At 39.5% G+C, this 25,312-nt stretch overlaps 1 protein-coding gene across 1 annotated transcript in view; it reads left to right on the top strand.

Annotated features, from left to right (window-relative positions):
* Nucleotides 1-25,312, top strand: part of si:dkey-215k6.1 (transmembrane protein 132D) — a 266,900-nt gene that overhangs the window by 103,331 nt on the left and 138,257 nt on the right. Inside the window, exon 6 of the mRNA XM_036599061.1 lies at nt 4,717-4,857. Within this exon, the coding sequence (XP_036454954.1) occupies nt 4,717-4,857 (141 nt within the window). The remainder of the gene's footprint in view (nt 1-4,716; nt 4,858-25,312) is intronic.

The following is a 25,312-nucleotide window of genomic DNA, read 5'->3' on the forward strand; positions in this document are numbered from 1 at the left end:
TGTTTTAAAACATTCGGTTATGAATCATGCAGGGATACGGACGCAACTGTGTACTCCCAATTTCGGTTCTTCCCACATAAAAATATAGAAATTGTCAGTGTAATCTGTAGCGTCCCTATGCCTGCGTGTCGCTAAGGGGAGTCGGATTCTGTAGCTTCTGTAGCTTCTTCTTCAGCTCGAAGCAAGATTTGTATTTATGACAGTGGTGTAAAAATGAAATACACTCCGCAACTATAGGGGGAGCCCAAGAGCGAAATATTTTAATTCAGATATCATAATGCTGCTTTCGTAATTGTTTGAGGACTGAAGTGGGATTTTTTGCCATTCTTCTGTAACAGAAGTCTTCAGCTGTGCAAACATACCTTTGTTGTTATATTTAGCGCTTAATGAGATGCATTTTCAATGAGAGACAGTTCTGGACTGCAGACAGGTCAGTCTAGCACCCGCACTCTTTGTTTACGCAGACATATTGATGTAATGCTGTGTTCAAGGTATAAAATAATACTCCATAATGTTTGTTGTTGTTGTTGTTATTATTATTATTATTATTATTATTATTATTTTCAATGGATGTACAGTGAAAATAAAGCTGCCAAATCAAAATCTATAGAACCAAATGGAACTACAGCTGCACATCTGGACAAAATACCAGTACTGTGATTTCACTGTGATTGCGTTACAGTATATTACAAACACTCTGATGTCACAAGATTCTTCTTTAGTTTGTTTTAGAGCAATTATTTTACTACTTTTAGCTTTTCATAAAATCTATAATGAGTTAGCCTTCTAATGTTTTGTAGTTCATAAAGCACTTTTGTTAATAATAATAACAAAAGTGCTGCATGAAATACAAAACATTAGAATGCTAACTAATAACAATAATAATAATAATAATAGCATAAGTGCTTTATGACCTACAAACTTCAGAGGGCTAATTCATTATAATAATAATAACAAAGGTGTTTTATGAAATACAAAACAATTGAAGGCTAACTCATTATAGATTAAAAGCTTAAATTAGTAAAATAATTGCTCTAAAACAAACTAAAGAAGAATTTTGCTACATCACAGTGTTTGTAATACACCGATCAGGCATAACATTCTGACCACCACCTCGTTTCTACGCTCACTGTCCATTTTATCAGCTCCACTTACTATATAGGTGCACTTTGTAGTTCTACAGTTACAGACTGTAGTCCATCTGTTTCTCTGATACTTTGTTAGCCCCCTTTTACCCTGTTCTTCAGTGGGCAGGACCCCCATGGACCCTCACAGAGCAGGTACTATTTGGGTGGTGGATCATTCTCAGCACTGCAGTAACACTGACGTGGTGGTGGTGTGTTAGTGTGTGTTGTGCTGGTCTGAGTGGATCAGACACAGCAGTGCTGCTGGAGTTTTTAAACACCTCAGTGTCACTGCTGGACTGAGAATAGTCCACCAACCAAAAATATCCAGCCAACAGCGTCCTGTGGGCAGCGTCCTGTGACCACTGATGAAGGACTAGAGGATGACCAACACAAACTGTGCAGCAGCAGATGAGCTATCGTCTTTGACTTTACCTCTACAAGGTGGACTGACAAGGTAGGAGTGTCTAATAGAGTGGACAGTGAGTGGACACAGTGTTTAAAAACTCCAGCAGCACTGCTGTGTCTGATCCACTCGCACCAGCGCAACACACACTAACACACGACCACCATGTCAGTGTTACTGCAGTGCTGAGAATGACCCACCACCCAAATAGTACCTGCTCTGTGAGGGTCCATGGGGGTCCTGCCCACTGAAGAACAGGGTAAAAGGGGGCTAACAAAGTATCAGAGAAACAGATGGACTACAGTCTGTAACTGTAGAACTACAAAGTGCACCTATATAGTAAGTGGAGCTGATAAAATGGACAATGAGCGTAGAAACAAGGAGGTGGTCAGAATGTTGTGCCTGATCGCAGTACTGGTATTTGGTCCAGCTGTAGTTCGTTTGGCTTCCTGCATTTTGATTCGGCTGCTTTCTCTTCACTGTACATCCATTGCAAATGAGCTTTAAGGGAACATAAAAAGTAATGATGCTCAGACACACGACAGGAGCCAGTTATTTAACAACTGCTTTAAATGCTGAGGGCAGGATGTTTGTTTGTCAAGGCAGTTAGTTTTGAGAAGGTAATTGTGGCTCCATTGTGAGTTTAAACAGTGTTTTTTATTGTAAGTCTAAAGAGGCCTCAGCTCCATCACTTCTTTAGTAATGAAAGCGAGAGAGGGGCGGAGGGAAAGAGGAAGAGAGAATAATGGACAGAATAAAAGAACGGAGCTGTGGCTTTGGAAGTGTGTGTGTGGCGTTTCCAAGGTCAGCGTGTGTGTAATGAAGTTGCGCTTTAATAAAGTCTGCAGTGTGGCGTCAGAGTGATAAATGGAGACGGCAGTGTTGAGGGAAACTGGGGGGAAGCCGGTGGGGGGGGGTCATCAATAAACACACATGTGGCTTATACAAAGCACAACTCACGTACACACGTCAGGTGACCCGGTCAAAATGATAAACTCCGCCCCTAAACACTTTCCCGAAACAGAGGAAAGTGTGTTAATCAGTCATTTCGCCTGTTAACATAAACAACACATCACTCTACATTAACATTATCAACTTCAGCCTGTTTTCTGAATAGTCAGCTAATCAATAACCCGGCTTGAATTCAGTTTAATGCAATCAAAGAGTGTGGTCACACAGTCGTATGCCAATTTTGAACAGTCTTGGTCAAATAACGTTGATTTTCTTAGTGAAAATGAGACTTTTCTACTAATGTTTGTTATATTTCGATTTTCTGCTGAATTTAACATACTGGAAAAAAAAAACATAAAATATTTGCTGTAACTTTTGCAGAGTTCACATTTTATGTTTTCCAATATGATCAATTCAGCAAAAAGCATTAAAATGTGCAGAAGTTTGTGCTGTGTATGTGTTTGACCAGGTGGTGCCTAAACTTTTGCATACAGCTATAGTGCTCTGAATTTGTGTCGTCATTCTGTAGTTGACGTCTTGCCTGTATTAGGAACGCCAGGCCAAGCCTTAGGTTCACTACACGACTTTTAAAGTCTGAACAGATTATAAACAGACTGGGCGTCTCACGCTATCTGACTGGTTTCTGCAGATTTTTTGGCCGACTGAAATATTGGGGAGTCCCACACTACTCAACTTTTAACCGAATGGTACTTGTTGAACTCTCCCGTTACTAGGAGACCCAAATAAACAAACACGAGCTGCTGCTGCTGTTTTCTCTGCCGTCTGCTTTGACACAGTAAAGAAGCAGCAGGTAAACATGTTTAAGTGTATCATGGATTTAAAAATGTGATCAGTTTGGTATTTTTTAGAGTTTTAAATGTACATAAACTCAATTGGGCCTTAAATGCAGCTCATTAAAAAGCTTCGCTCCACACATGAGAGACTTTTCAGCATTTTTCATTATTTACTTGCTGTGTTTTCTTCTTCCGCACTCTCAGTTTTCATTGGTTGTTGCAGGAATCTGTTCAGATTGAGTCGTTGAACAGTTCAAACTAGATAGAGTCGGATCGAAAAAATCAAACATGTTTGATGAACTCCGACTGGTCTGAAACGCGATCGGGAGGCAGTAAAGACCAGCTCAGACTCAGCCAGACTGAGAATTGTAGTAGTGTAAAGAAGTCCTGTAGTGTAACCCTGACTTAAGCTGGATTTCTTCATGATGAAATTAATGTGATTTTCAGTAATTGTTAAGAGTGGAAATATGAACATTAGTCACATTTACATGTAGCCTGATAATCCGTTAATAAGACGACTAATAGCTCATTCAGAATAGACTAGTCTGTTCCGACTGAGGCATATAAATGGACATATTCTTTTCAGATTGAGTCGGATATTAGTCGGATTATTAATGGATCATCAGACTGCATCTAAACGTGGCTGTTCCTGCGCACTGAATTGATATTGCATGAAAGTAAGTCCACTATTAAAGTAAGTCCTCAAAAAACTGTTGTATACCAACACCAGCTACTCAAACTGGGGTTCCTCACGTCCTTAGGGAGCTTTTCCTTTTGAGTCTTTGTTCCTGTGTTCCTGTGTTCATCTCTTAGTGTGAATGATAAAGTTGAATTTTTCAAAATTCCTCCATAACTCAGCGTGTGAGATGTAAACAGAGTGATTCAGAGTGGTTTGGTGTGAAATGGTTCAGATGTCTTTACAGTGGTGGTGATAGGAACCAGGGGTCGCCATGACTACAACACAAATATAGAAATTTTATTTACTATCCAGAACCACCAGTGAACCTACACGAGTCTTCTGAGTTTATATGGAATTTTAATGATAGAAATAAGTGTTAAATCCAAAATAATGTGTTTTTTGGGGACTATTTTGCCTCAAACCACCTTGCATATTATGTATCCATCCACCATGAAAGGCCAAAATCTTCTGAAAACTATCATCAAACAGAGTCTCAGTCATCATAACCATTTCATGTAGTAACTTTCTGTGAGGGAGCTTTTAGAGGTGGACGTCTGGTTCCTATCACCACCACTGTGAACATTTCTGATTCAGTAAGTTTCTCTAGAATGAAGCGTTTCACACCAAACCACTCTGAATGACTATTGTAATGACTGAATTTTGAATATTTGAAAAGTCAGTGGAATTTCCCTTCGTACCGTCTGTGATTGCACGTTCTGGGTTTGTATGTTCGCTGACCTGTGTTTTTGTTTTTGTCCTCAGGGCTCAGTACGGTGAAGGCATTAACTTCGTGACGGTGAAGCCCAGCGCTCCAGCACTGTGGGAAATCAAACAAGAAGTGGCTCCAGGCTCCTCCTCCCTCTCCATGTTCTGCCAGAGGAAGTCCAGTTTTGCCAATGAAAGGTCAGTCCTGTTACCTCATTTCCTGCCTGTTCTGGTTGGTCAGACGATTTGGGAACACCTTGCTTTTGTTTAAAATTTTAACTTCTTCACAGTTAAGAAAAATTCCCAGCAAAAGTTCAGTGATCATAAAGCTGATCTCTCAGCTTCATGATCATCAAAGTGTCTTCCATCGTATGAAGATCAGGTTTTGTTCAAATGATGATTTGAAAGATTTTCCAGTTTGAACAACTGCCTGCAGTTGCACCAGCTAAATGTTTAGTTTGATCGTAGCCTAGTTTGAACGTAAACTGCTTCTACATTCAGGTTTATGAGCTACTAGAATTTTACTGGTTGCACCAAGTAGTATAGTTTCAATGTAGCTTTAAGTTATAACTTAAAATGTACACACACCCTGTAGTTGGTGTAAGTTCTGCCTTAAAAAAATCAGTTAAAATGGCTGGTCAATTCGATCGACGGGAAAACATGCAAGAAAATGAAATACATCTCAGGTTTGTGTCGGCAACCACTTCTGCAGGATAGATACACCTGTTTTCATCGATTGGAGATAGAAAGGATCACAGACCTCCTGCCTCAGATTTACACAACACACACAGTAACAGAGCCCTGAGTCCTACTTTGTGTCTGGAGCTGAGATATTTTTCTACAGGGTCGTTCCAGAACTCTGCATGTACTTAACTGCGTGCAGAGCAATAAGAGCAGCTCCATCAGTGCTCAGGTCTTGTGTGACGCTGACCTTATTATCATACAATCAGATTATTTTTTAAAATATAACTATCATAGCTAACATTAACTTTCTGTCATTTAACAGATTCAAATAGCGATTACATTAGCCTCAGCTTCACTAACGTTCATTGATAAAGTGCTGTTAAAAGACAGGGTGATTCAAAAAGATTCATCCGATTTCAAAGCAACATTTTTTTCAACCGTGAGGCGCCTAGGAACCAATCACATACCAATTGAAAGAGGGGTCTGACAGTTTCTGACTGTCAGTGGAACATGGCTCCCTTCAGTCTGAGAGGAGATGAGACCCCTGAGCAGAAAGCGTTCTGCGTTCTCCACTTCAATAAGAGTGAATCCGTCATAACTGTGTAGTGTGATTTTCATGGGCAGTGAAGCTCCAACAGCTCAGAGCGTTCGTCGTTGGTTCCACAACACTGGATGATCTCTGAAATCGCACTGAAAGAGCCGTGAGTGCAGCGACACCCGACATGCTCAATCCAGTATGGGATGAGTTTGACTATGGCGTTGATGTTGTCTGTACAGCTGGAGGAGGTTCATACTGAGACCTTGTACAATTACATAATAAACTTTATGCTCATTTAAAACATTTACAGTTTACTGCATTGTTCTGTAATGATTTACAAGTGAAATAAATCATTTTAAAAATGGATGAATCTTTTTGAATCACGCTGTATTGTGCTCGAGAACCCAGTTTGGACATCAGAGACATTCTAGCAGCAGAACAGAATAAACACACATACAAGAGATGGACACCACTTTTTAAAAGTCCACTTTATTGTAAAAAACTCGCTCTTTTTGAATTATAGCTAATACGACCGACACACCTTAAACAAAGCAAATGTGGCTTGAAAAGAGAGAAATGCGAGTCTTGTTGCTGCATGTAATGTTTCCTGTAATGTTTCCACCCCAACTTACGATCAAACTTACGTTCAGCTGGTGCAACTGGCTTCTGAAAGTTTGAGTTCTGATGAACTTCTTTCTCATGCCCCTAAGGAGGTTCTCCTTTTGGGTCATGGTTCCTCTCAGTGGTTTTTCCTCATGCTCCTATGGAGTTTCTCCTTTGTAGTCTTGAGATTCGTGCCAAACCACACACTTCTATACTTCACAAACGAATGCACCTTTAGCATATTTGGAAATGCATATTTTTTACACACTATTTTTGTTTGGGATGCAGCCTTGGTTTTTAGGAAGGTTCTCTTTTTGAGTGTTGGTTCCTCTCAGGAGTTCTTTCTCATGCCCTTAGAGATGTTCTCCTTTTGAGTTTTGGTTGCTTTCAGTGGTTCGCCCTCATGCACTTACAGAGGTTCTCCTTATGAGTTTCGGTTCCTTTCAGTGCTTCTTTCTTATGCTCTGACAGAGTTTCTCCTTTTGAGTCCTTGTTCCTCTCAGTAATTTGTCCTCATGCACTCACAGAGGTTCTCCTTTTGAGTCTTAGTTCCTTTCAGTGGTTCTTCCTCATTTTCTCAGGAAGTTTCTCCTTTTGAGTCCTGGTTCCTCTCAGTAGTTTGTCCTCATGCACTTACAGAGGTTCTCCTTTTGAGTCTTGGTTCCTTTCAGTGGTTCTTCCTCACGTTCTCAGGAAGTTTCTCCTTTTGAGTCTTGTTTCCTTTCAGTGCTTCTTCCTCATTTTCTCAGGAAGTTTCTCCTTTTGAGTCCTGGTTCCTCTCAGTAATTTGTCCTCATGCACTTACAGAGGTTCTCCTTTTGAGTCTTGTTTCCTTTTAGTGCTTCTTCCTCATGGTTTTAGTGAGTTTCTCCTTTTGAGTCTTGGTTCTTTTCAGTGGTTCTTTCTTATGCCCTGACAGAGTTTCTCCTTTCGAGTCTTGGTTCCTCTCAGTGGTTCGTCCTAATGCACTTACAGAGGTTCTCCTTTTGACTCTAGGTTGCATGTACATTTATGGAGAGCTGCTTTGGGACTGTATGTGCTGAACTGAATTGAACTGAAAGAGTTTATTGACAGAGATGCACATTATGGCCCTAAAATGTCTCTGCTGGTTGCCCTAATCTCCTTCTGCTTTTCCTGTCGAGCCTTTCAGTGAAGAGAAGCGTCTCTCATGCTGCTGAGTGTGAAAGGAACTCCACCTGAGTGAGTTTTAATCAGTCTGAAGAGCCCTACGATTGATCCATTGATCCCAAAGCACACAGCTACTTTCTCTAAAGCTTGAGGAAAGCTTTCCAGAGTACAGATGTGTTGATACAATGGTTAATAATTGAATCATGATTTATTCTTTTATGATTTTTAATTGATACTTTTAACGTTGGCATCAATATTTGTTTATCTATATATTCAAGCCAGTTGCTTTAGTTCAATGAAGAACCCTATACAAAAAGAACTCTTAGCCGTCTGTGTTCTACAGTTTCTCATTAGGCTGAATGAATAACTGACTCTAAATGTAGGTATTGTGATATAAACTGAGTCTGTTCTACAGTTTCTCATTAGGTTGAATGAATAACTGACTCTAAATGTAGGTATTGTGATATAAACTGAGTCTGTTCTACAGTTTCTCATTAGGTTGAATGAATAACTGGCTCTAAATGTAGGTATTGTGATATAAACTGAGTCTGTTCTACAGTTTCTCATTAGGTTGAATGAATAGCCGACTCTAAATGTAGGTATTGTGATATAAACTAAGTCTGTTCTACAGTTTCTCATTAGGCTGAATGAATAACTGACTCTAAATGTAGGTATTGTGATATATTGGCAATAACCAGCCCTAATACCTCACACTTAAAACAGATGGTTCTTTAAGGGTTCTTTAGTGAAGGCAGTGATTCTGTCTAGAACTATGAGTTGTATGATTAAATGGTTCTTTGCATGGTGAAATGATTCTTCAGATTGATGTAGAATGTGTTGTATAATGTTCTGTATAGTACCAAAAAGGGTTCTTCTATTGTATACAAGCTTGACATCAGAACAATAGAAGAACTCTTTTTGGTGCTATATAGAACCATAAACAACACATTCTACATCAATCTGAAGAACATTTCACCATGCAAAGAGCCATTTAAGAAATGGTTTTATATAGAACTCATGGTTCTAAATCAAACCATTGCCTTTACTAAAGAACCTTTAAAAAAAACTTCTTTTTTGAAGTGGGTACAGTCTTAAAAATTAACTTGGACATACAGTTCTAAGATTTTTTTATTGATATGTAACCAGTACATTATGTGGAGGTTCTTTAAAAAGTTTAATTTACAACAGATGTCCTTTAAAGAGCCATCTTTTAAAGGTTCTTTAAATAAATATATCCAGTCTAGGAGCATCGTGGTATCACTTATCCTCCAGCAGAGCAGCTAGAGACACACCTAGAAACATCCAGTCAGTCCTGGGGTTGGAACCCACAACCTTTTGGTTACTGGCTCACCTTACCTGGCTCTCCTTATCTCATTAGCATCTCATCCTGTCTCCGTAGAACCTTAGATTATCCATGCTGCTCTCCTCCAGCTCAAATTAGCTCTTGCTCCTTCGGGAAGAACCGAGGATCCAAGGTTTTTCCCAAAACTCCCCCTCAACCCTCATAGAGCTCCAGAGGAGCGGAAAGGTCATGGGGTTTCCTGGGACTTATGCCGGTATATCCTGAGATCTGTAGTGTGTAGAAAGTCCCCAGTGACACGTGAAGTGGAAAATTTACAATGAGGCCGTCGCCCTAAAGCTGTCAGCGTCGGCCGTAATTGCCCACCGCATGTCCTGGTGTGGTTTTTATACGACGGCGGGAAAATTGCTTCCTCCGCTTTAGTGCTGCTCCTGATGCAGAGGCTGCGGTGAAGACCGAGCTGTCAGGAGAAATAGAGAGAGGGAAGATGAAGAGAGGAGGAAAATAAAGAGAGAGAGAGAGGATTGAGAGTGATTTTATTTATTTATTCTGTGGTTCCATAGAAGCGCCCTCTACTGGCAAACTTGAGGCTTGTCTCTTATTCAACATTCACTGACTGTGTTATTGAATGATATGATTAAAAGTAGCTAAACTTCCACCTACATTTTTATGTGTATTTTGACATCTCAAAAAAGATTGATGGAAACAACAAATATAGAAAAAAATCTCCAAACCTAGCATAAAAGTTTGTAAGCTCATTTGAGGTAGATACATTTTTTGCTAGTGATATATGTCATGATCAGCTTGTCAGGAATGGACCTGATTATTAATTTTTTAAAACAATTACTTTGTACTTTTATGTACCTGTATATATTTAAGTGTACATTTTTAAAAATATTGGTTCTTCAAGGGTTCTTTAGTAAAGGCAATGGTTCTATTTAGAACCACGAGTTCTATATAGAACCATTTCATGATTAAATGGTTCTTTGCATGGTGAAATTGTTCTTCAGATTAATGGAAAATATGTTGTATATGGTTCTATATCAATCCTGCTATTGTTATGATGTCAAGTTTGTATACATTAGAAGAGTCCTTTTTAGTGCTATTTAGAAACATTTTCAAAAAGATTCATGTGGAGAGCCATTTAAGCATGAAATGGTTCTTTACAGAACTCGTGGTTCTTAATAGAACCATTGCCTTAACTAAAGAACCCTTGAAGAGGCATCTTTTTTAAGTGTATAGAGACTACTTGACTAGTTTGACTAGGCAGTGAGTTAGGGACTTTGCATCTTAACAATGGAGTTGAGCTAGGCAGCAAATCAGGGACTTCATGTCATGACAGTGGAGTTTAACCAGTTTGACTGGGCCACGTTTGACTGGGCCACTAGATGGGGACTTTGTGTGTGACATTGGAGTTTGACTAGGCTGCAAGATGAGAACTTTGAATGTGACAGTGGAGTTTGACAAGACCACGAGATGAGGACTTTGTGTGTGACAGTGGAGTTTGACAAGACCACGAGATGAGGACTTTGTGTGTGACAGTGGAGTTTGACAAGACCACGAGATGAGGACTTTGTGTGTGACAGTGGAGTTTGACAAGACCACGAGATGAGGACTTTGTGTGTGACAGTGGAGTTTGACTGGGCCACAAGATGAGGACTTTGTATGTGACAGTGGAGTTTGACTAGGCCACAAGATGAGGACTTTGTGTGTGTCAGTGGAGTTTGACTAGGCCACAAGATGAGGACTTTGTATGTGACAGCGTAGTTTGACTAGGCCACAAGATGAGGACTTTGTGTGTGACAGTGGAGTTTGACTAGGCCACAAGATGAGGACTTTGTATGTGACAGCGTAGTTTGACTAGGCCACAAGATGAGGACTTTGTGTGTGACAGTGGAGTTTGACTAGGCCACAAGATGAGGACTTTGTATGTGACAGCGGAGTTTGACAAGACCACGAGATGAGGACTTTGTGTGTGACAGTGGAGACTGACTAGGCCACGAGATGAGGACTTTGTATGTGACAGTGGAGTTTGACTAGGCCACGAGATGAAGACTTTGTATGTGACAGTGGAGTTTGACTAGGCTGCAAGCTGGGGATTTCACATCGTGACAGTAAGTTTTACTTGGCTGCGAGATGCAGACTTTGTATGTGACAGTGGAGTTTGACTGGAATTGTAGAGCATCCTTGAGTTTAAGAAAGACTCTATATCTATATATATCTACTTATTACAGCATCCACCTCGTAACAGTGTCACTGCTCATGTCCTCCACGACGCTTTCTAAAGCTTTTTAAAACTGACCTTCAGATCAACCTGCATCACTCAACTCTACACACACTCAAACACATTCACACTCAGCAGGTGAAGGCGGTGTGTGTGTGTGTGTGTGTGTGTGTGTGTGTGTGTGTGTGTGTGTGTGTGTATGTGTGTGTATATGTGTGTGTGTGAGGAGTGTATTGATTTTGCTGCCACTGACACACACTCAGAGAAAAGCCCAAACCTGCAGAACCACAGAGCAGAATGGAGGAGTGGAGGAGTGGAGGAGATAAGAGAAGCAGACAGGAGAGGATGAGAAGAGAAAAGAGGAAGAACGGTTGAGAGAAAAAGAGAGAGAAGGAAGAGAGATCAGGAGAGACAAATACAGAGGAGAAGGCCAAAGAGAAAAAGAAGAGGCTGCCTGTCCTGTTTTCTTTCTTTCTTTCTTTCTTTCTTTCTTTCTTTCTTTCTTTCTTTTTCTTTAATCCAGTTTCCATTCTTCTTTTTATCTTTTTTCTTTGATTCTGTTTCACGTCACTCTTCTTTTTCTTTCCTTTCTTGCTTTCTTTGATCCTGTTTTTCTTCATGCTTCTTTTTTCTCGTTCTGTCTTTCTTTGATCCTGTTTTACTTTGCCACTTTTGCTCTCTCTGCCTCTGCCCCCCTCTCTCACTCTCTCACTCTCTCTCTCTCTCTCTCTCTCTCTCTCTCTCTCTCTCTCCCTCTCTGCTTGTGTGTCTCTGTGTCACTGATAGTGATGAGTGCTGGATTTCTGACTGGAACACACACACATACAGAGTTTTAAATGCTCAGTAGGGTGTTGTATTTTATTCTGTGTGTGTGTGTGTGTGTGTGTGTGTGTGTGTGTGTGTGCTGCAGGCTGTGTTATCCGTTCACTCAGAGTGAATGAGGTTAATGGGACGCGGTCAATAAAGCATGTTTACTGACAGCCAGGCCATTTACACACTTTATCTCCATCTAAACACTGCCTCAGTGTGTGTGTGTGTGTGTTTATAATACAGGGCGTCGCTCCTGATTCTCTAAACCCGCTCTTTGTCAGAGACACAGTCACACACACAGCTCAAACATTTCATAGTATTGTCCAAATAATTCATAATAATTATATATAATTTATAATTATATTTTCTATATAATGCTTGATACCAAATAATTCATAGCAGTTACTGACTATATTTTAATAGATACTGAATAATTTATAGTAAATACTGACCAATCCATAGTAAATATTTAAATATCAGTAGTTGCCACTGAATAATTTATATTAATTCACCGCAGTTCATTGTAATTCATAGTAATTGTTGATGAGTAAATACTGACCAATTCATTTTAGTAATAATTCTTAGTGGAAACTGAATAATTTATAGTAGATAATGAGCAATTTGTAGTAGACACTAAGCAATTCATAATAGATACTTACTAATTCATTATAGTTATATAGGCTAATTTATAGTGAATACTGAATAATTCATAGTAACTACTGAATAATTCATAGTAGATACTGACATTTGCACAATACTTTATAATTCATAGTGTTCACTCAGTAATTCATAGTAAATTCTGGAAAATATATAGTAGATACTGAGTAATTAATTGTAGATACTGAATAATTTGTAATAGTTACTTACTAATTCATTATAGATTCAGAATAATTAATTCAAGATACTGAATAATTCATAGTAAAACTGAATAATTCATAGTAGCTACTGAATCATTTATAGTAGATACTGAATAATGTGTAATAGTTACTATTTCATAATAGATTCTGAATAATTAATTCTAGATACCGAATAATTCATAGTAAATACTGAATAATTTTTGGAAGTTACTGAGTAATTAATAGTAGATTCTGAATAATTAATTCTGGATACCGCATAATTCTTAGTAAATACGGAATAATTCATGGTAGTTACTGAACAATTAATAGTAGATACTGAGTACCTCATAGTAGATACGGAATAATTCATACTAAATATTGAATAATTTATAGTAGTTACTGACTAATTAATTGTGGATACTCAACCATTTGCAGTTGTTACTAACTGATAGCTAATTAATTGCACCTTTTAAAGCAAAGTTACAATACTTTATATGTAACCAAAAGCATGTTGAGTTTATCAGGAAGTTGAGCTGCACATTATAGACAAAAGGCTAATTATAAATAAATTAAAGTAAGGTAGTTAAAGATCAGTCTGCTTAAATTACACCAAAACAATATATTTTTATCGAATTACTTGAATACCTTAATCAATCGAAACACAAATATAAAGTCATCTGGAACTGTGATCACAGCAGACTGTGATTGGTTAGAGAACTCATTTGCATATTGCAGCCTTCTGTGGTATCAGTATTGCAAAGGCCAACATCATAATAGGGATTAAACAAACAACATACTGTGCAGGCCTGGACGCTTTATGGTCCGTTCTGCGTTTTGCATCTACTGAATGTCAGCTTTGCAGCAAATTTACTACTTCTAGATGAAACTTTGAGCCTGTTTTGACAGTATTATAAGTAATATTTGCCGGGTTGCATGTTGTATTTGGGCTTTAGCGTTTTCTCCCTCTCTCTCTCTCTCTCTCTCTCTCTCTCTCTCTTTCTCTCTCTCTCTCTCTCTCTCTCTCTCTCTCTCTCTCTCTCTCTGACTGTGGGGGCTGTGCTGTAATATGTTTGATTCCCAAGCGGTGATTTTTTTGGCAGAATCTGCTGATGAAAACGGGCAGATTGATCAATAATGCATACAGATGGTTCCTCCTACACACAAACCAAAAAATCTGTCTTTATTTAAAGAAGATCTGTGGTATAAAAGATCTGCGTGTGGACTTTGGGGGGGTTGCATGATAAAAAATGTGAATATCTGGAAGATTTCTTATTGATATTGATGATCAGATGGGCTTATAGCTAAGAGTTACTCTCAGAAATAAAGGTGCTAAACTGTCACTGGGGCAGTACCCCTCTTGTCACTGGGGTGGAACCCTCAAGGGTACCTTTAATTCCACACACCCCGTCTCGTTTCCCGGCTTTTTATTTTACTGTTCTGTTTTAAAACATTCGGTTATGAAAAGGTACAAATACGAACTTTTCACCTGGAAAAACTTAGTTAAGGTTCACCATTGGACCTTAAAATCACCCTTTGAGGGAACATTTACACTGTTTGTACCTTGATGATCAAAGTGAGGATGGAAGTCGGAATGGACAACGTGCACCAGATACACAACATTACCACATTTTAAGAGGCTTAACTTTATTTTTGATTGCAAAAATAAACATTTAAGAAGATACAGGAGGAAAATTCTTACAGTTGATGAAAATAAATGGATAAAATGAAATAATGTCTGTAATGTGGTAGGTGTTTACAGGCTTTCTATAGACCAAATCAGCTAACGCTGGCAACGCTGCAAAAACAGGATTTTGTACCAATCCCGATAATGACTGCTAGCATTGCTAAGCTAAGCAAACAGACAGTTCAGTTGGCCTGTTTAGCTAGCATTGATATGAATCACACACAGTGCTAACATACTCATTACCTCACTAGCTAATGTTAGCAAACAGAAACATCCCGGTGTTCTGACGAATTGTGCGACCTTGTTAAAATGTCCAACCGTAGCGCGTATTTACAAGTAGAGCGCTACATAAAACTGTAGGTAGGATATTTTGATGGCCTAAATCTCACGAAGTTGAAGTCAGCTTCTTATTCGCCAGCTTCTTGTTCGGATTTTCCAGTTCCACCTTAAATGGTGCGGCAGTTACAGTCTGGCACCTCAGGCCGCTGCCCACTCAGACACCATTTAAGGTGGAACTGGAAAATAGGTAGCTGATTTTCCTTGTCTAAATCAGAAAATGCTGCCAGTATTACTACAGTTCGGATGTGTCGACAGCTGATCAGCCTGTCAAAAACCACTGCATTCAGATGCGAAGTGGGCGCTACACAGACTTTACTGCCTTTGGGACCATCGGGACCCCAGCCTGCCCTTTTGATGGCCTGGATCCATAGTCTTCTGTGGTGTTTGGCAAAGGGATGTGATCCTCTCAGGATATTAAACATTCTCCAGCCATCTTCTCTGTGCTTGGTGCAGTTTACTACTCCTGGTCATTGTTGCTTTCTGCCATAAAGAGTGTCACTCTCTTGCTTTCTGCCCCTAGTTTTGCACAAATCTCTGTGATGATGTTTCACAGAAACCCTTCTGTAGCCACAGGTCTCTTATTATTTCCAAAATATTTAATACAAATATGAATTATGGGCTCATACAACCACTGAATCTTTTGTGGTAATCGTATCCCTGCCTCGTTCCTGCCTCAGCTGCTAGACTTAGTGACTTTTGAGACCCTTTTTATTTATAGTGACTTAATTTCTAAAATGTACATGAAACCAAAACTGTCCCCTTTTTTATATCATAGATAAAAAAAACATTGGCTATTTTTATGATATACTGGTCACCGAGCTGGAATTTCATTAAAAAAAAAAAAGTGGTCACCTTATAGAATATTAGCTGTTTCACTGTTTAGTGCTTCTGTGCTGCTAATTGAAATGTTGTGCTTAAATATGGTAAATAATATATGTAAAATAATCATTATTGCTGTATCAAAAAATGCATCCAATTGAAATGAATCGACTTAGAATTTTGGGTTCCACTTATTTGGATGGCCTCAGTAGATGATTTATAGATAAATAAATAATTATAAAACTATCCGGTAAACCTGTCGATCCTCAACAGTATTATGGTTGGTATTATTACGATTATGAATAAATTGGGTGAATTAAAGGGTGAATTTAATAGATGTTTAATTGAATGTAAGCTAAATGTAAGATAAGCATCTATAAGATGTCTACAGTGGGCTATCTGAATAAAGTGTTACCGAATTTTGTGAATTGTTACTCCACTAATCATCATAACGCCCACTTCCACATTATACTTGTATAGTTAATTGTTATTTCACCCGGTGGATGTGCAGGAATTGTGCAGTGAATGTCTGGAGTAAACTCACAGCGTTAGAGTTTATTAAGTGCAGGTTAAATCAGGAATATATCACACAGGGGGGGCTGTAAACAGACACACAGGGACATAAACAACACACAATAAGGAGTGTTTACACATTCGAACACAGTCTTATACTGTCAGGCACACAGAGCTGTAAATAGACGTGGAGCTGGGTGTGTTGTATTTTTGTCATGTGCTGTTTATATATATAACAGTGTGAAAGTGCCTTTTGGGCAAAAGTGTGTCTGCAGTCTTTGTTGAACAAGGACTACTGATGTGTGTGTGTGTGTGTTGGAGCTATTGTTGGGTCTGAAATTTTGGTCTGAACCCAAATACAATCCGGTATTGTGTCCGAAACTGACCCCGAACTGGCCTTTCATAACCCAAAGTGCAAAATAAAGCGTGATATTTATAATGATGGTTCTGTTAGCCATAAAATACAGTGTATACCTGTTCTGGAGCTCCCTCAGCTGAACTACAGTGTAAAAAAAAAAATCTATAAAAATAAAAACAGGGCGTGAAACTAAACCCGTTAATTAACAGTAGGTTTTCTCAACGAGGGTAAAAATCTGTAAAATTCCAGCCATTTAATTTATTAAAAAAAACTGACCTTTACTCTAATTCAGCAGATTCACTACTTCAACCACACTCTTAAAAAAGATGGTCCCTCAAGGGTTCTTTAGTAAAGTGGTTCTATATAGATCCATGAACACTCAAAGAACCATTTGCATGCAAGTCAAGTCAAAGTTTATTTATATAGCGCTTTTTACAACAGGTGTTGTCACAAAGCAGCTTTACAGAAAAATCCGGGTTCCAGTCCCCGTGAGCGTCACCAGTGGTGACAGTGGCAAGGAAAACTCCCTAAGAGCAAGAACCCTTGAGAGGAACCAAGACTCAGAAGTGGAACCCATCCTCCTCTGGTCGACACCGGATAGCAAACAATAACACGAGCAAAATGAACAGAGAATGAGGTTTTAATGCTGGTATAAATATTAAAGTTCTTTGCACAGTGAAATGGTTCTTCAGATTGATGGAGAATGTGTTGCATATGGTTCTGTATAGAACCTTTTTGAAAATGTTTCCATATAGCTCCAAAACAGGTTTCTCTATTGTTTCAAACTTGCCATTGTAACCTTTGCAGAACTCTTTTTGGTGCCAAATAGAACCATAAACAGCACATTTTCCATCGATCTGAAGAACCATTTAACAGTATGCAGATACTCTTTGAGTGTTCTTGGTTCTGTATACAAACATTGCTTATACTAAAGAACCCTTGGAGAACCATCTTTTTATTTGTGTTGGCCTGAAAAGCTAAATTTTCAATAAATACTGATTATTTCATGTATTCTGCAGTTAGATGTTCTGTTTATCTAGGACTGTTTCCATTTTAGCCAGAGGGGGCGACAAAGCATTACCGCCTTTTACATTAAGTTTTGCAGACATGGGAAATGAAAATGATTTTAAAAAGGTAAACATTAATGCTAATACCTTGTTTAATGCTAATACCATCTGCGCTCACAGTTGCTCCTGTAAATAATTTGTTAGCAGGATGGACCGTTACACGTCTTCGAGCGACACTGCATGAAGGGAAATAACAGCTTTGCCATCATTACGACTCATTAAACTATAATTTAGAAGCAAAACACTGTTTCTCACACACACATGACAAGAGCTGAAGTAAAACCAGGACTGGAGTTTTGGATAATGGATAATGGATTTCTACTCAGAATCCTCAGGCGTATAAAATTAAAAGAAAAAAAGTCGTTATCAATCATTAATATTACATTTATAAGTGGTCTAAGTTCTTTAATTTGCTGACTGTAAGGTTAACATGCTACCTACTAGAGTTTCTATATTGTTGCTGTCAAAAATAGTCTCTATTTTTGTCGTTTTTTATTTTTCTTTATCATTGGAGCACATCAGCTGTCTTTCACACTAGCTGCGTTCCAAAGCCCAGGCTGCAGCTGAGGTAGTGTGGGTCCTCGGTAGGACTGTCCTATGAAGACTCCTCCTTAGTAGCCTATCGGTCACACAAATAGAGCAGTCCTAACGAGGCTGTGTGGTGACGTCACCAGAAACGTCCCGCCTCGCATTTGTGGCGCGAAACTGGTGAGAGAAAATGGAGCCGCTGCACTGAGTTTGTTGCTTTTTCATTTCTTCATGGAAATGGAGGAGATGCTCTTATGTAGTACATACAGGCACAAATACTTCTATATAAAATAATATATATGGACGACATACGATATATGGACGAATACTTTCATTTATCAGTCATTTTACACTTTATAAGGGAACAAAGATGAATTTAAGTACATGAATAACTTACAATTTAAAACGAGCTCTGCTCCAACGGCCTCGTTCTCCGTCATTTTCATGGTGCAGAGAACTGTGGGTAACCGAAGGCCTGGAAGGATACATTAGTCGTGTCCTCAAAATCACTCAGAACGTAGGCTGCATTTCTAGGCTGTATACGAAGGGTCCTTCAGTTTGGAACAGGCTTCTATGATGTATCAGCCAAGAAAGGCTTCGGAACGCAGCTACTGTATCATAATTTATGATGTTCTGACCAATAGAAATTCTCCAAAGTGACTCAGAGAAGAATCTACTTACATTAAAATTAAAGGGTTTTTTTTCCCGTCTACTGTAAACTTACTGTTTTGGAAATACTTGTTTTATTAGTGTTTTTGAATGAGCAGGTTTACTTTGTTCTAGTAAGAGCAGTGTGTGTGTGTGTGTGTGTGTGTGTGTGTGTGTGTGTGTGTGTGTTATTGTGCCTAGGTTTATTTTTCATTCCCTACACATCATCTCTGAAGGCAAAGAACCCAAAACCCTGGAACACACACACACACACACACACACACACACACACACACACACACACACCCACAGACACACACACTCTGAGCTCGGAGCGCTGCAGCTGAAATCTTCTGAAGCGCATCATCGCGCTCGCCTAATTCCCCCCAAACTCTTTCTGTTATGACAGAGGCTAAACGGCGCTAAGCTAACGCTAACGCTGTGCTCACGTTCCGCTCTTCATCCATGGCTGCTCTCAAACGAGCTAAATCTCACACTGACCTTCTGACACCCTGAGTGTGTGTGTGTGTGTGTGTGTGTGTGTGTGTGTGTGTGTGTGTGTGTGTGTGTGTGTGTGTGTGTGCTCTTCTGCTCTGACTATTACAATAAATATATAAAACAGCATGAAGTTTTTACTTTTTTGCATGTTTCAAACACATTTCTTCATGTAACCAGGTAAATGAGAGTAGCATATCTATTGAAATTGGATTTAGCATCATTATAAAAATGGGTGTAGTGTAACCATGGTAATGGGTGTAGTGTAACCGTGGAAATGGGTGTAGTGTAACTATGGAAATGGGTGTAGTGTAACCATGGAAATGGGTGTAGTGTAACTATGGAAATGGGTGTAGTGTAACCATGGTAATGGGTGTAGTGTAACCGTGGAAAAAGGTGTAGTGTAACTATGTAAATGGGTGTGGTGTAACAGTGGAAATGGGTGTAGTGTAACTATGCAAATGGGTGTAGTGTAACCATGGAAATGGGTGTAGTGTAACCGTGGAAATGGGTGTAGTGTAACTGTGGTAATGGGTGTAGTGTAACCGTGGTAATGGGTGTAGTGTAACCATGGTAATGGGTGAGGTGTAACAACAGCAATTGATGTAGCATAACCATAGAAATGGGTGTAGTGTAACCGTGGTAATGGGTGTAGTGTAACCATGGTAATGGGTGTAGTGTAACCGTGGAAATGGGTGTAGTGTAACCATGGAAATGGGTGTAGTGTAACCGTGGAAATGGGTGTAGTGTAACCGTGGAAATGGGTGTAGTGTAACCATGGTAATGGGTGTAGTGTAACCGTGGAAATGGGTGTAGTGTAACCGTGGAAATGGGTGTAGTGTAACCATGGAAATGGGTGTAGTGTAACCGTGGAAATGGGTGTAGTGTAACCATGGAAATGGGTGTAGTGTAACCGTGGAAATGGGTGTAGTGTAACCATGGAAATGGGTGTAGTGTAACTATGTAAATGGGTGTAGTGTAACCGTGGAAATGGGTGTAGTGTAACCATGGTAATGGGTGTAGTGTAACCGTGGTAATGGGTGTAGTGTAACTATGTAAATGGGTGTAGTGTAACCGTGGAAATGGGTGTAGTGTAACCGTGGTAATGGGTGCAGTGTAACCATGGAAATGGGTGTAGTGTAACCGTGGTAATGGGTGTAGTGTAACCATGGTAATGGGTGTAGTGTAACCGTGGAAATGGGTGTAGTGTAACCATGGTAATGGGTGTAGTGTAACCGTGGAAATGGGTGTAGTGTAACCATGGAAATGGGTGTAGTGTAACTATGTAAATGGGTGTAGTGTAACTATGTAAATGGGTGTAGTGTAACTATGTAAATGGGTGTAGTGTAACTATGGTAATGGGTGTAGTGTAACCGTGGAAATGGGTGTAGTGTAACTGTGGAAATGGGTGTAGTGTAACCGTGGAAATGGGTGTAGTGTAACCATGGTAATGGGTGTAGTGTAACTATGTAAATGGGTGTAGTGTAACCATGGTAATGGGTGTAGTGTAACCGTGGAAATGGGTGTAGTGTAACTGTGGAAATGGGTGTAGTGTAACCGTGGAAATGGGTGTAGTGTAACCATGGTAATGGGTGTAGTGTAACTATGTAAATGGGTGTAGTGTAACTATGTAAATGGGTGTAGTGTAACTATGCAAATGGGTGTAGTGTAACTATGGAAATGGGTGTAGTGTAACTATGTAAATGGGTGTAGTGTAACCGTGGAAATGGGTGTAGTGTAACCATGGTAATGGGTGTAGTGTAACTATGTAAATGGGTGTAGTGTAACTATGTAAATGGGTGTAGTGTAACCATGGTAATGGGTGCAGTGTAACCATGGAAATGGGTGTAGTGTAACCGTGGAAATGGGTGTAGTGTAACCGTGGAAATGGGTGCAGTGTGGTAACTGTAAGTTGTTTTTGATATACAGTGATCACTGATCAAGGTAAAGCATGCGTTCAGTGATTCAGACTGTTTGAAGGCTGTAGAATCACACAGAGCTTATTCTTTGTTCTGTATAAACAAATGGTCATAAAATTACAGAAGAAAAGAGTTTTTGTGCAGTAAGTGAGGCATACAGTATGTTCCTCACTGCTCGCCCACCCCTTTTAAACCTACCACACACATCACTGCTGTCGGGACAAACCCTTGTGTCTCTGAAATGCTCATGTTTACACGAGAAGGAACAAAAAGTTCCTGACTTCTCATGTGTGTGAATGTAATTCAATTTCATTCCCAGTAATTTTGGACCATTTCTATTGGTCCGTTAGTAATTAAAAAAATGCAGTGCGGAGGTTTTGATATGGCAGTAAGGGTATGTGAAATCTAGCTGTACTCCAGTCTGTTTACCCCACTGAACTCTGCATTCGGTTTGAGCTGTTCTGCTCCAGACTGAAAACGTTGGCCTTCAGATCACTGAACACACACACGTAACGTAGCGTGCTGTTAGCAGTGATGAGTCATTTTCCTAAAGCGTCTGCTGCTGATCCGTCTAACTCTGTTAGGCAACATGTTCCCTCCGAAGGAGATCTGGACCAGAGCCTCACAGCGTGTGTGTGAGTGTGTGTGTGTGTGTGTGTGAGTGTGTGTGAATGTGTGTGTGTGTGTGTGTGTGAGTGAAACAGCGAGCTGTGTTTTCCAAAAGAAAACACTATTAATATTAGAAAATCTGCTGATTGCGTAAAGAGCCCAGCGGCCAAATTGTTCATTTGAGGTAACTGTATTTTTTGTGTATATTTATAAATGCGTAGTTTAGCCTAAACATTATAACCACCTCGTCCACTCACTGTCCATTTTATCAGCTCCACTGACCAGTAGTTCTACAGTTACAGACTGTAGTCCATCTGTTTCTCTGCATACTTTGTTCCCTTGTTCTTCAGTGGTCAGGACCCTCACAGAGCAGGTACTATTTGGGTGGTGGGTCATTCTCAGCACTGCAGTGACAATGACGTGGTGGTGGTGTGTTAGTGTGTGTTGCGCTGGTGCAAGTGGATCAGACACAGCAGTGCTGCTGGAGTTTTTAAACATTGTGTCCACTCACTGTCCACTCTATTAGACACTCCTACCTTGTCGGTCCACCTTGTAGATGTAAGAAGTCAGAGACACTCTGCCCACAGGACACTGTTAGTTTGCACAACCATACCATATTTTTAAAGGAACGTACTACAAAGACAACAAATAAATTGTTGAAACTGAAAAATTGTTTTTTGAAAAATATTTGCCCATTTTGAATTTGTTGACAACACATTCCAGAAAAGTTGGACGGGGGCCTGTTTACCACTGTGTTTCATCACCTCTTCTTTAACAACACTCTGTAAGTGTTTGTGAACTGAGGAGACACTGCTGTAGTTTAGAGAGTGAAATGTTTTCCTGTTCTTGTTTGATACAGGATTTCAGCTGCTCATCAGTTCAGGGTCTCCTTTGTCGTATTTTTCCTTTCATAATGCGCCACATGTTCTCAGTGGTGACAGGTCTGGACTGCAGATAGGTCAGTTTAGCACCCAGACTCTTTTAATACAGAGCAATGCTGCTGTAATACATGCAGAATGTGGTTTGGCATTGTCTTGCTGAAGTAATCAAGACCTTCCCTGAAAAAGACGTCGTCTGGATGGCAGCATATGTTGCCAAAACATGTATATATCGTTCAGCATTAATGGTGCCTTCACAGATGTACAGGTCACCCATGCCATGTGCACTAATGCACCCCTATACCATCATGAATACTGGCTTTTGAACTGTGCACTGATAACAAGCTGAGTGGTCTTTAGTTCGGAGGACACAGTGTCCATGATTTCCAAAAAGAATTTCAAATGTTGATTCGTCGGACCACAGGACACTTTTCAACTTCACCTCAGTGAATTTCCATTAAATGAGCTCAGGCCCAGAGAAGGCAGCAGTGTTTCTGTATCCTGTTTATATTTGGTTTCTTCTTTGCATTTTGGAGTTTTAACTTGTATTTATGGTTGCAGTGATGAACTGTTTTCACAGACAGTGGTTTTCAGAAGTGTTTCTGAGCCCATGCAGTGATTTCCACTACAGAATCATGTCTGTTTTTAATGCAGTGCTGCCTGAGGGCCCAAAGATCACAGCCAGCAGATACTGGTTTTTGGCCTTGTCCCTCACATACAGAGATTTCTCCAGATTCTCTGAGACTTTTAATGATATTCTGTACCGTAGATGATGAAAAGCAAAATTTCTTTGCTATTTTATGTTGAGAAACTTTATTCTTGAATTGTTGCACCATTTGGTCATGCAGTCTTTCACAGAGTGGTGAACCCCTCCCCATCTTTATTTCTGAAAGACTCCGCCTCTCTGAGATGCTCTTTTATTAAATAAAAAATATTAAAATATACCCAATCATGTTACAGACCTGTTGCCAATTAACCACCAAGTGTTTTTTTTTTTTTTTACATTAAACAACCATTTTTTTGTTGCCCTTATCCCAACTTATTTGGAATGTGTTGTTGGCATCAAATTCAAAATGGGCAAATATTTTTCAAAAAATAATGAAAGTTTCTCAGTTTCGACATTTGATATGTTGTCTTTGTACAGTTTTCAATGAAATATAGGCTTTAAATGATTTGCATATCATTGCATTTTGTTTTTGTTTTTTTTTTACATTTTGCACAGCATCACTTTTTTGGAAATGGGGTTGTTGATATTTGTGTGTGTGTGTGTATATATATATATATATATATATACATGTACATGTATATATATACATACACACACACATATATGTATATATATATATATATATGTGTGTGTGTGTATATATATATATATATGTGTGTGTATATATATATATGTGTATATATATGTATATATATACATGCATGTACATATATATATATATATATATATATATATATATATATATATATATATATATATATATAAAACATAAAATGCGCGTTGTATTTACATATAGATACTTACATACGCATTTATATGTGTGCTCATATGTGCTTATGGGAGATGAAAGACTGCGTGTCCTGACATTGTATAAAATCAGACACTGTGTAACGAGTGCAGCTCATTATTCCTCTCTGTGTTGGAGAGTGAGGGTCCTAATGTGTGTTAAAGATGCTCCGTGTGCTTTGATTAACTGATCATCAGCCCTAATTACAGGTATAAATGTGTGTGTGAAGGTGGGCCACTCGTTTATTCAGGAGGAGCTTTATTTAAATCCCGTTAGAGCAGAGGGAACAGGTACACACCCAGGTGAGCGCTGTTTTTGGAGCATGAAGCTTAAAATAACATCTCGCCTCTCTCTCTCTCTGTTTTCTCTCCTCTCTCTCTCTCTCTCTCTCTCTCTCTCTCTCTCTCTCTCTCTCTCTCTGTTTTCTCTCCTCTGTCTCTCTCTCTCTCTCTCTCTCTCTCTCTTTTCTCCTTCCTCTCTGCTCTCTCTCCCTCTTTTTTCTCTCTCTTCCCTAACTCTCTTCTCTCTCCTTTTTCTCTCATTCTCTCTCTCCCTCCTTTCTCCCTCCTCTCTTCCCTCTCTCTTTCTTTTCTCTCACCTCTCTGTGCTCTCTCTCTTTTCTCTACTCTCTCTGCTCTCTCTTTTCTCTCTCTTCCCTGTCTCTCTTCTCTCTCCTTTTTCTCTCATTCTCTCTCCCTCTCTTTTCTCCCTCCTCTCTGCTCACTCTTTCTTTTCTCTCTCCTCTCTGTGCTCTCTCTCTCTCTCTCTTTTCTCCTTCCTCTCTGCTCTCTCTCCCTCTTTTTTCTCTCTCTTCACTGTGCTCTCTCTTTCTCCTCTCTCTCTCTCTTTTCTCTACTCTCTCTGCGCTCTCTCTCTCTTTTCTCTCTCTTCCTTGTCTCTCTTCTCTCTCTCTCTCTCTCTCTCTCTCTCTCTCTCTCTCTCTCTCTCTCTCTCTCTCTGTTGTTCTGCTGGGGGAATACAGTGTCATCATGCTTTTACTAATCGTGTCCTTCATCACGGAGATCAAACCTAACCTTCTTCATCTGCTCGTCTGCCTTCTGTCCGTCCCTCCATCCCTCAGCGTCCGGCTCCAGACCCCAGCTGCTTTTCTGCTTTTTACTTTCTTTCTTCTCTCTATTAACTATGAAATTAATATTCC

This window comes from Colossoma macropomum, unplaced genomic scaffold, assembly GCF_904425465.1.
Source record: "Colossoma macropomum unplaced genomic scaffold, Colossoma_macropomum, whole genome shotgun sequence".
NCBI lineage: Eukaryota > Metazoa > Chordata > Actinopteri > Characiformes > Serrasalmidae > Colossoma > Colossoma macropomum.